Source organism: Apodemus sylvaticus, chromosome 17 (genome assembly GCF_947179515.1).
Source record: "Apodemus sylvaticus chromosome 17, mApoSyl1.1, whole genome shotgun sequence".
In the NCBI taxonomy this organism is placed as follows: domain Eukaryota; kingdom Metazoa; phylum Chordata; class Mammalia; order Rodentia; family Muridae; genus Apodemus; species Apodemus sylvaticus.
The window spans coordinates 59880736-59893128 of NC_067488.1; the positions used below are offsets into that span (position 1 = coordinate 59880736).

The window sequence follows — 12393 nt, forward strand, 5'->3', positions numbered from 1 at the left end:
GTGGAACTGAAAAGCCATCAAATGAAATAAGCCAGAACAGGACAGGCAAACCCTGAGTGTTTTTCCTTCATGTCTGGAACATAGACTTAACAGTATAAATACATGGGACAAGATTACATATATGTATATATTATATATAAATACATGTAACATAATTATATATATAATTATTATATACAGTGTATGCACATTATATGCATATATTGTATATACAATATATATATATATATATATATTGTATGTACAGTACTTGAAATAGAAAAGAGATGAGGAGAGGTGGGAAGATTCCTTTAGGGAGCAGGGAAAGGAGGGTGATGGAATCAGGAGGGAGGCTCCCTAGGGAGCGGAAGGAGCCAGTCAGAGTGGGGAGTACATGGGGAGTGGGGTGTGGAGAGGAGGGGGTGAAGGGAACAGTTAAAGATAGAATGAATGCAACAATAAAACGCATTACTTTGATAAATTGAAATATTAATTTAAAAGTTTCACAGAGGGTTGGAGATTCAGTTTTGTGTTTACAGAGCACAAACTGCCCTAAGAGAGGACCTGAGTTTAGTCTGGGCTCCCACATCAGATGGTTTACAACAGCTTGTAACGCAGCTGCCTTAGATTCACCAACAGAGCTGTGCACGCCACAGTCACACTCACTCACAAATGCACTTACAATCACAAACAAACAAGTGAAAATGTCTTTGGATTTAGTAACTTAAAGATGCAACTTAAAATGAGGAATAATTATAATTCAGAAACCCAAGAAGAAAGTATAAACTGGACAAATAATGATACTTATGTGTAAGTCTGATTTATATAAAATATTAAAGTAATAGGGGTACAGTGAGTTAAATTTGTATTAGTTGTAGGTTAGTTTTCACATGGCTTTTGCTTTCCTCTTAGATAGTTGTACAATTTTATTATTATTATTGTTATTGTTACTATTATTATTATTATTATTACTATTATGTGTATGTGTGTGTGTGTTTGTATGTGCACACATGTGAGAGCAGGGATGCATATGTTCCACAGAGGTCAAATGACAATGTTCAGGGTAAGAAGATCTTCTACCAAGGTTCAGGGACTTGAACTCAGCTCATCAGACTTGTGTCACTGCGGTGCCACTGTCCCCTCGTGAATTTTTGGTGGCACTTTGCTACATCTTTGCAGGGTTTTTGTTTGTTTGTTTTTGTTTTTTTAAATAAAAGGCAGTATGTTATTTATTATAGAAAAATTTGTTACTTGTCAGATTTAAAGTCTTGAGGTAAACTACAAGCTGTCATAACTAATTTCACTTCCTATGTAAATGTGAATCTTGTGTCACACTGTGAAGACATGCAGTTGGTGGCATGGTAGCCTCAGTGCATTTATTGTTTATGATTTGCCTTGAATTGTGTGGTTGTGAAATTAATATTTAATTCTTAATTATTCCAGGAATACTTTGAAAGGAATAAGTTAAAATCAAAAATGAAATTACTAGGTGTTTTCTCACCTGTCAAGAACCCCTCCGTCAGTTTGGACCTCCTTAACCTGTATGTGGTAAATCAGATATCGTCCAAGAAGGAAACATCTGGTAAGGTCTTTCAAAGTAAAACTCTTTTTGTCAGACAGTTTGACTTTTCAACTAAAACAAATTGTTTTCCTCTTTTAAAGGAACTTCGGCGTATTTTACATGTTATAAACAAGTGTAAAACTAAAGTGCTTAAAAAACAACAGTTTTGGGGGCAGAGAAGTGGCTCAGGGGTGAAGCACAGTGCAGGTCTTGCGGCAGACTCATGCGTAGTTCCCAGCACCCACGGGATCGCTCACAGCTCCCTGACTCCACTTTCAGGGGGTCCAGCACCCTCTTCTGGACTCCGCAGGCTCCAGGCCTGAATGTGGTGCACATGCGTGTGTGCAGGGAGACATTCATACACAGAATCAAAATTAATCTGTACAAAAGACAGTTTTTCAGGGAAAGGTTAAATTTGATAAGTATATTAGTATCTCCCTGCTTACTTTAACATTTTCTCTCAGTGAATAATAAGTAGATTTAATTATGTTTTAGAAGGAGTAAATATATGGTTCATTGACCTTTTTTTGTAGTATAAAATGTCTTACTTTACTGATATATTTATTTTTATATTTCTCATATATCGCTAGAGTCACATTGAAGCCTCAATAATGAAAGATTAGCAATATAAAGACATTTATTTAATAAGTTTTCTGTAGCATGAGAGCCTTCATTAGGAAATGAATGTCTGAAGAAATGGTCAAACCAGTGCCTTTGTAGTGCTAAGTGTGAAAAAGCCTTGACCAGCTGTAGAGAAGGATGACAGCCCCAGAGGGACTCAAAGGTAGGGCTCAGAGGTGACTCCTCTGGCTCTGTTGAGGTCTTCTCAGAGGTCCTTGTGTTCAGGTGGATACTGATCAGGGTACATCTTGCACAGAGTCTTAGGTTCAGTCCAAACACTACATCAGGGACAAAACAGAGGCCTTGCTTCTTCAGGTCTAAGAGGGACACCTCTCATAGGAGGTTTCTAATGCCCGCTTTATGAAAAGGTCACAAAAATGCTTTTACGTTCTGTGACCTACATTGAGAAGAAGGAAATGTGGGCGTGCTCTTCCTCTTCAGCTTCCTTAAATGCCAAGGTAGCATATTTGGAATGTATCACGTACTGTGTCGCCTTCTGCCTTTGGTTACACTCACTCTCTCAACACGTGTTTACTGACAATTATAAATACTAAAGCACATGGGGCACGAAATAGAAAGCAAGATTCCATTACTCATGACTTGGTTGCTGCTAATGGTGGAAGTTCCAAAGACACAGCTGTAGTATACTGTGTCTTAGAGATACCTTGATCAGAAACTCGGATCCCAGAAGATCATTTCTCTGTTAAGTGGAGAGCCTCAGTGCTCAGATTTTCTTCATCATGAACAGTTAAAACCTGGTTTTAAGAACCAGTAGTTTTCATGCTCAGTTCCCAAAGAATGTGAGTCATTTCCCTCATTCCAAGTTTCCAGGAGAAGCTGCCTCCGGGACTGCTGGACCGCAGTTCCGTAGCTACACCGAGTCAGAGGACAAGTCTGTAACTCAGGTATCTTTGCTCAGATGGCTACTTCTGCACCAGGTGTTTGTCCAAAAAGAGATGGTTGTAAAGAAAGAGGGAGAATTCTGCCTAGAGCTGTGTAGGCAGGCTGGGGTCTGAGGAAATAAAACAGTGATCTTAGTTGTATAAAATCATATAAGGCTCCTTCCTTTAGAGTGGTAATTCTCAGCCTTCTTAATGCTGTGACACCTAAGGCTGCAATTTAACACAGCATCCTTTCATGTTTTAGTGACCCCCCAACCAATATGACCCTGGAATATTATTTTTGTTGCTACTTCATAATTTTACTTTTATACTGTTATGAATTGTAGTGTACATATCTCTGTTTTCCAGTAGTCTTAAAGAACCCCTGTGAAAGGATCCTTTGACTTTCAAAGGGCGGGGGAGAACCACTGCTCTAAAGTTTAAAGTCTGTTGAGGGAGATGATGTTAATCAAGTGTAATAAAGTGTGCAAAGTGCTAAAACAGAAAAAAATATATAGTGCTGTGAGAACATATAACACAGTATCTGATTTAGTTTAGTACCTGGGAAAGTCAAAATCAGCTGGAGTTAGTAAAGCCCCTTAATTGAGGGTTCAGAAGCAGGGAAAACTTTTTTTTTAATTCATCAATAGTTGTTAGCAGTCTGATTCTGTAATAGTGTGTATAGAACATGACTTAGAAGAATATTTCTATATTTATAATTAATTGAAGGATGATAGAGCAAAGATTTAAAATCTCTATTTTAAAATTATTATTTAACATTTTTCATTACAGAAACCATGAAAAGACCAACTCACGTGAATATGAATAGAGATTTGAAAATCCCACTAAGAAAACATGACTTAGAACTTCCAATGTCACCTCACTGTGTGCCTTCCAAACTGTGCATCGATGATATGGAGAACAGGTAAGTGTTAGCTGGGACAGTGGTTAGCTGGCAGAACGTTATCAACGTTCTCATTTGCTGGGCAGTCGAGAGTGACATTGCCTTCCAGCTCCAGTTCTTGTTTGTCCGATGATATCATACAACTCTTAGGATGCACACCATGGCTTTGTGCATGTGCTCTAACTTTCTGTATTAGAAAATACCTATCCCAGTTTAATGTTTTTCAAAACTTAGTACTATTATGACCCTGGGATAATTTTCCAGAGTTTTCTTTTTTTTGTTTTAGACCAGAAGTGGATGGTAAGACCCTACTGTTGAAGACATCACAGTTTGGTCTTGGCAATAGAGAAATGATCGTAGACTGTCAAACTTCTTCCCTGCTGCCTAACATTCTCTGTGCAGTATGGTGCTGTGCATAGTGTTGGGGAGAAAAGTCATTTTCTGACAAGTAGTGGATTCTTTTTGCTATAATCCTGAACTGATAGGAAGGATATGCCTATAGATGCAATCATGGAACTATTGCTAGAATAGTAACCAACAATTTCTGGTTGAATTTTTGACCATATCACAGGATGGAATGCATGCTGAAGCTCTAAATCTCATACTGTTTTTTGTTTTGAGCTTTAATGAATTTTATTTTATTTTTTATTGAATATATTCTTCATTTACATTTCAAAAGTTATACACCTTCCTGATTTCCCCCTTCCGGAAAACCCCAACCCATCCTCCCACCCCCTTTCTCCAAGGATGTGCTCCTCTACTCAAACCACTCCCATGACCCCCACTCTGTTTCCCCACACTGGGGCCTCTATTGAGCTTTCAGAGGACCAAGGACCTCTCCTGCCACTGATGCCCAACAAGGCATTCTTCTGCCATATTTTTGGCTGGAACCATGTGTACCCCTTTGTTGATGGCTTAGTCTCAGAGTTTTCTATGTTGAGTGCTTATGCAGAGACTTTAAGAATGCATAAAATAAATTTTATTGCTGTTTGTATTTTTAACTTTAAATTTTTTTCTTTAGTGTACCCTATCAAAGATTCTATAGAAAGGAAGAAACTGGCCCAGTTCAAGTGAGTTTTAAAGATAACTATAAATTGCTTTAACAATTGTTCAATTCTTAGATGATCTAACTTATTAAAATACTAGGTAAGATTAAATATCCTTTCATTTTTTATAGTTTCTAAATGGGTCCTTTCAGTTTTCCAATGTAGGAAGTTTACTCCTAAGGAAGAGTCTGATTATGTAGCCACCTTGGATGATGTAACATGACCATGCTTGATTCTTCTTGTTATAGAAGAGTAGTTGTATAGAGATTATTTTTGTTATCTGTCTGTCTCTCTGTCTTTATCTATCTATCTATCTATCTATCTATCTATCTATCTATCTATCTATCTGTCTATCTATCATCTATTTGTGTTTGTGTGTGTCCATTAGGTGGGTTAGGTAGATGCCTATGTGTTTGTGTACAGAGAGGCCAGAGGCCACTCATTCTCCTACTTGATTTTTGAGACAAGGTCTCTCTCTGCCCCTAGAGCTGGTTGGCTCAGTCACTGACTGGCTAGCAAGTCTACCCACTGAGTTCCAGAAATCAGCCTGTTTCCTCTGTCTCCCCATTACTGGGATTTCCAGTGTGCACTGACATACCTGTCTCCTTCATGTAGGTGTGGGGAAATCAGACTTGGTCCTCATACTTGCATGACAAGAAGTTTATTGATAGACCATTTTCACAGCTCCCACTAGGGGAGTCTTTTGTTAAGTTCATGTAATCACTGATCAGTTCATCTTTTTAAATGTAATGAAAGGATTATTTATATCAAATGTTAGAAACTCATATTTATCACAAGATGATTTTCAAAGTACAATTATTTTTTTGCAAATAAAGCACAATGAATTAGAAAATGCACAGGTTGAGTAAAGCTTAAAAGTCTAATTAATGTTCAATGCAATCTTAACTATTCTTATGTATGCTTGAGTCATCAGGCTTAAGAATGTTAGATCAGAAAGGCAGTGGAAGCTGATGGAAAAAAATGAATTACCATGGACATCCTGTCATCTGTTTTTTAAGACTTTATGTTATTAGAAGGTGACATTCAGAAAAAGAACTTGAGGGAGGAAGGCTGTAGGGAAAAGCAGAGGGAAGGGGTTCTTAAGCAAACTCTCAGTGACTAAGCTCAGAATCCTAGTGGCTAAGCTCAGTACCTCAGTGGGTAAGCCCAGGACCTCAGTGGTAAGCCCAGGACCTTAGTGGGTAAGCCCAGGACCTCAGTGGGCAAGCCCAGGACCTCAGTGGGCAAGCTCAGGACCTCAGTGGGCAAGCCCAGGACCTCAGTGGTAAGCCCAGGACCTCAGTGGGCAAGCCCAGGACCTCAGTGGGCAAGCCCAGGACCTCAGTGGGCAAGCCTAGGACCTCAGTGGTAAGCCCAGGACCTCAGTGGGCAAGCTCAGGATCTCAGTGGGTAAGCCCAGGACCTCAGTGGGCAAGCTCAGGACCTCAGTGGTAAGCCCAGGACCTCAGTGGGCAAGCTCAGGACCTTAGTGGTAAGCCCAGGACCTCAGTGGGTAAGCCCAGGACCTTAGTGGGTAAGCCCAGGACCTCAGTGGGCAAGCCCAGGACCTCAGTGGGCAAGCCCAGGACCTCAGTGGGCAAGCTCAGGACCTTAGTGGTAAGCCCAGGACCTCAGTGGGTAAGCCCAGGACCTTAGTGGGTAAGCCCAGGACCTCAGTGGGCAAGCCCAGGACCTCAGTGGGCAAGCTCAGGACCTCAGTGGGCAAGCCCAGGACCTCAGTGGGCAAGCCTAGGACCTCAGTGGTAAGCCCAGGACCTCAGTGGGCAAGCTCAGGACCTCAGTGGTAAGCCCAGGACCTCAGTGGTAAGCCCAGGACCTCAGTGGGCAAGCTCAGGACCTCAGTGGTAAGCCCAGGATCTCAGTGGTAAGCCCAGGACCTCAGTGGGCAAGCCCAGGACCTCAGTGGTAAGCCCAGGACCTCAGTGGGCAAGCCCAGGACCTCAGTGGTAAGCCCAGGACCTCAGTGGGCAAGCCCAGGACCTCAGTGGGCAAGCTCAGGATCTCTGTGGTAAGCTCAGGACCTCAGTGGGCAAGCCCAGGACCTCAGTGGGCAAGCCCAGGACCTCAGTGGGCAAGCTCAGGACCTTAGTGGTAAGCCCAGGACCTCAGTGGGCAAGCCCAGGACCTTAGTGGGCAAGCTCAGGACCTCAGTGGGCAAGCCCAGGACCTCAGTGGTAAGCTCAGGACCTCAGAGACCTCCATGAATTGCTAATGGTTTGCTCTTCCTCACGACTTCCTCTTTAGTAACCACGTTCTTTCCTTCTCATTTTCATTGTATTATGTTGACTTCTTCTTTCTGTATTTTTAGTGATCTTAATTTTTCTTTTCCTATAGTCATCACAAGACATGAACTCATATAGAATGTTCAACGAGATGGGAAACTGCAGTTATAGTCCACCATCTTTTCCAGAAGAATTCCCTCCTAACAGACATATTCCAGGCCAACATTCCACCCCAAGACTAGCTCCAAGTCCTCGGCAGTTTGCATGTGAAAACCCCCACCATGGGCAGGTACACTGGAGCCAGTGCTTCTGTCACATTTTCATGTGTCCTGCTCCTCATAAATCTGACAAAGAAAGGTTTCGGGATGTTAGCCAAATATGGTGATAAGTGAAGGATAATATTTCATCTCATGCCAAAAATTCTCTGTACTCCAGATGATTATGAATCTAATAATTGAAGTATTCTTCTAAAATTTTAGAAGTAATTCTCTTAAAAATCACTGGAAGTAAATTTGGGAACTACTTTAGTGTATTTATAGTATTTAATGACAATCATCATTGAAAGGAGCTAGGCTGCCATGGTGACTCAGTAGACATGGCATGGGCATCAGCATGTCATCAGCACTGTGTAGCAGGCTCTTCCACAGAAGTCGCAACTCTTCCCTCTTTTTATGATTTTAGAGAAGATAGCTGCATATATATATATATATATATATATATATATATATATATATTCATATGCATTATAGATGATAGATAGATACATACATACATATGTAGAGTTACTCTTTAAATGCTCAAACACTGTGCTTTATATAGAGATATAAAATTTAAAGTCTTGAACTATGTCATAGCACATACAAGAGAATGATTTTATAGCAAATGTGTTGATAGTCTTAAGTCTTATTAAGTGTTATTTTACTGGTGGGTGATGATAAGGAAGAAATGGTAGTATGCTTGTGTCTTATTAGCAAAATGATTTACTTTCAAAACCTACTTTTTGGCATATAAGGTTTGGCCTATAAATCAATTTATAATGATAAATATAATTTATAAGCCCATAAATCTCTGTTATGTATTCTAGAATTAGAGATGTAATTATTTAAATCAACTTTACTATATATTAAAATATATTTTACCATTTCTTGGAAAAGAGAAATTACAGTGGTGAATGAGAACCTTGCTACTTTTAGGACCTAGAACTTTTTAATGCCGTAATGACAAGACTTTAGGTGCTGTCTACCTTTTTTGAGTTTTCTTTTTTATAATTGAAACTTAATACAAGATATTTTGATCATGGTCTTCCTACCTCCCCATATATTCAATTCTTCTCCTGTCTCTTTTTGAAAACAAACACCCAGAAATTTGAAAAAAAAAAAGAAAATGCGTAAGAAACACAGACATACACACAAACAAAATCCATAAAAACACATCAGAAACAAAAATAAAAGTAATAATAATAATAACAACAATAATAATAAACCCAGTAAGATAAAACAAATGCCTAAACAAAATAATATTTTTTTAAAAATCCACCAAAACACCATTGGCTTTGTTCTTTGATCTACTGCTGGGCATGGGGCCTGCCCTGGAGCACAGTTTCTATACCCTATGAGACTCCACTGGAGAAAACGAGTTTTTCCTTTATTAGCAGCTGTTCATTGGAGATAGCTTCTTGGGTGTTGATGGGAACTGGTGTTCACTTCCTCTCCTAGCCCTGAGACTCGCCCCTCCCACCCCCATCTGTCTCAGACCTGTGTGGGCTCTGCATGGGACCACAGTCATGAGTGCATATGTACACTAGTTCTTCTGTGCCTGGACCACACTGTTTCCCTGGTGTTCATCCCTCTGGCTTACAGTATTTCTTCCTCCTTTCTCCGCATCTCCCTAAGCCATGGCAGGAATGGGTTGATGAAGACACCCCAGTTAGGACTGGGGGTTCCGAGGTCTCACACTCTCTTCTCATGATTTCCGTTAGTGAATCTGTTTTAGTTCCCATCTTCTGCGTAAGAAAGCCTTCTCTGATGATGGCTGGATGAGGCATCAATCTGTGGCAATAGCAGAATATCATTAGGAATCATTTTGTTGCTATGTTTCTTTAGCATAATTGTAGTATTTGATTGTCCATTAGGTCATGGCCTATCTAGTCTCAGGATCTTAGCCACAAGCAGTTTCCGGCAGTGGGCTCAATCTCATGGAGTGAGCTTTGACTCTAATGAGGCACCAGGTTGGTTTCTTCTACAAATTTTGTGCCACTGTCACAGCAGGATATCCTGAAGGCAGATCAATATTGTGGATCACAGCTAGCTGGGTTGGTGGTTACCTTTCTCTTTTGGATGCCTGCAGAGTCCCTTCCAGTACCATAAACACTAGTCAGAAGGAGTGAAGGCTCTAGTTAGGCACCGGCTCAAAGTATTCATTTTCAGTGAAATATGTAAGTGTTGTATTCAGCATTAGGGACTAGCTATGAGTTTGTAGAGAACAAACAACATTCATGGAAATATCCTAAGTTATTTGTGAATTTCCATGAGGCCCCTTTGACCAAGAACTCAATTAGATATAACCCATTCCTGGTATTAAAAGTTCCACTTGGTAGTGAAAGTTTGGGTGTCTTTCCTATTATTTGGTGACTCCATTTAAAAATTTTTCATATACATCTACATCTACATCTACATATACAAATACATATACATATTCATTAAGGAGCTTCTACAGTAGTAGGTTTCCATATGACCTCTCAAATGGTCCTTAGTGTTAATGTTCTGTTTCTGTGAAAAACCATCATGATCAAGGAAACTCTTTTAAAAGAAAGCATTTAATTGGAGACTAGCTTACAGTTTTAGGTTAGTCCATTATCATCATAAGAAGCAGAAAGGCATGGCTCTGGAGCAGTAACTGAGAAATTTACATTCTGATCTACAGGCCACAAATAGCAGGAGATGTGCCAGGTCTGGCATAGGCTTTTGAACCCTCAAAGCCCGTTCCGAATGGCTCACCTCATCTCACACAGACGCCCCTCCCAATCCTCCCCAAAGGGGAAGAATTTCCTCTTTGGTCCTGCTTTGTGTTCTGTCTGCTCCTTGTACCTTGAGAGCCCTTCCTTCTTAGGTTAGGGAAGTTTTCTTCTGTGACTTTGTTTCTCTCCCTTGACCCGGGGATCTTCTTTTTCCTCCAGCCATATTGTTCATAGATTGGGTCTTTTTATAGTTCCCATATTTCCGGGATGTTGTGTGCCTGGATTTTTTTTCAGATTAACATTTTCTTTGACTGAGATATACATTTCCTCTACCTTGCCCAAGATTCTCTCTTCCACGTCTTGTACTCTGTTGGTGAAGCTTACCTCTGACAATTTTGTTTGCATTTTCAAAAGCCAAAAAAAAATGCAAACAAAAATTGAAAATTGGTACTTTCCATCTTATGTCAGCTGGGGTTTTTAGTGATTCCGTGTCTGCTTTCATGTCTTGAACTGTTTCATTATTTCATTCCACTCTGAGTCTTCACAGACTTCATTAAGGAATTCATTCATATCTTCTTTAAGGTCCCTGAGCAAATTCATTCCTGCCATTTTGAAGTACATACCTTGGGCTTCAACTGTACTGCATTTCTCAGTGCCCACTATAAGATGTTATTGTGTTCTGGAGGAGGCACAGTGTCTTAGCTGTAATTTTTGTTGTTGTTTTGGTTTGGTTTGGTTTTGGTTTTGTACTGATGTCTAGGTATCCAGAGTTAGATGGATGGATACATCCAGATGATGGAGTTTATCCTAAGTGTTGTTATCTGGTTTTGGTTTTTGGTGGGATGTGTGGATGCTCTTTTCCTTGGTTTCTCTTGCCCTATGTGGATCTTAGCATGAGTCTTAGCCGTGAGTTCCCTGGTAGAGAGTGCTGATGTATGTAGGTCAGTGGGTGGCAGAGAGGAACAGATGTGGGCTAGAGAAGAGGCCAAGTGGGGCTTTGGGAAGAACTTAGGGGATTCTCTTGGAGGTGAGGAACAAGGAGCTGTAGGTGTGGTGGTCAAAGGGCCGCTGGAAGTAGGTTGCAGTGAGGCAGTAACCTGGAGAGACAAGAATGAAAGAGCTAGGGTGACTCTGTCTGAACCCAGAGTTGTCGTCTCCAGTGAGTGGAGCTGGGTGGGAGGAGGGGCGCTGGCAAGCAGGTGGTTAGAAGTCTGAGGGTGAGAATGGAGAGGTCAGAAAGGAAGTCAGGGTGTGGCTGCTAAGGTTCAAGGTAGACTGTGTTCCGTGGTATTGGGGGCTGATACAGAGGTTGGGGATGGGCTAGAAGGGAGGACTGAGAGGGTTTACAAGGCAGGTGGGGAGGCTCAGAACCCACAAAGTTTGTCAGAAACCATAGGAAATGGAGGTAGGGTGGGAGAAGCACCTGAAAGTAGTGTGCTACAAGGCTAGCAATGAGATTGGAGAGATTGTAACACGGTACTCAAAGGAGAGTCAAAATCAATTGCCTGTGTCCCAGCCAGGTGTGGCCAGTGGAGGTCCCAGGTTGACAGTGGCTCTAGGTATTGTCAGCCGACAGTGGTAAGGAGGGAGGACTGAGAGGATCTACCTAGTTTATTTCTTGGAGACCAAACGTTTCTACATGAGTTTAAAACTATATATTCTATTAATTACTTTGTAGGGTAGAAAATAAAGCATTGTATAATATGTACATAAACATTCATTTTGTCTGTGCACACGATCACTACACATTAGTCAGCAATTATCTGAATATAGGTAAATAACTCTACCTATGTGGCAGAAGACTGCAAAGAAAGGCTGGTGTCCTCATACTGTGAAGCATTAGGAGATGCTTAGGTCATGTTTGGGAATTTTGAGAAGAATTTGAGTGGCTGCCCCAACCCCTTTCTCTTTGATTTCTTTGTGTGCCCATTTCCCACTTTGAAGATGACTTTGTGTTTGCACCTGTCACTGGCCCTGCTTCTCAGAAAGGTGTTTCCATAATTAAGTCCTTAGTGTCAGCTGTCCTTGCTTCTTTGAGTTTCCATATTTTGTTACCTACAAACTTGTTCTCTCTCTGTTTCAGAGGTTATAATTGAAACATGCTCCAAGTAGTAATTATTGTTCCTGGATAGTTTGAGCCTGTAGAAGAAGTTGCATTTATGTGTTCATTCGTATTAACAAATGAACTCTCACTTGGCTTTC

The 12393-nt window shown here is 40.7% G+C and overlaps 1 protein-coding gene across 1 annotated transcript in view; it reads left to right on the forward strand.

Moving 5' to 3' along the window:
* Positions 1 to 12393, forward strand: part of C17H12orf40 (chromosome 17 C12orf40 homolog) — a 52114-nt gene that overhangs the window by 4346 nt on the left and 35375 nt on the right. The window contains exons 3-6 of the mRNA XM_052160360.1: positions 1423 to 1561; positions 3835 to 3967; positions 4968 to 5016; positions 7348 to 7524. Coding sequence (XP_052016320.1) covers positions 1423 to 1561; positions 3835 to 3967; positions 4968 to 5016; positions 7348 to 7524 — 498 coding nt within the window. The remainder of the gene's footprint in view (positions 1 to 1422; positions 1562 to 3834; positions 3968 to 4967; positions 5017 to 7347; positions 7525 to 12393) is intronic.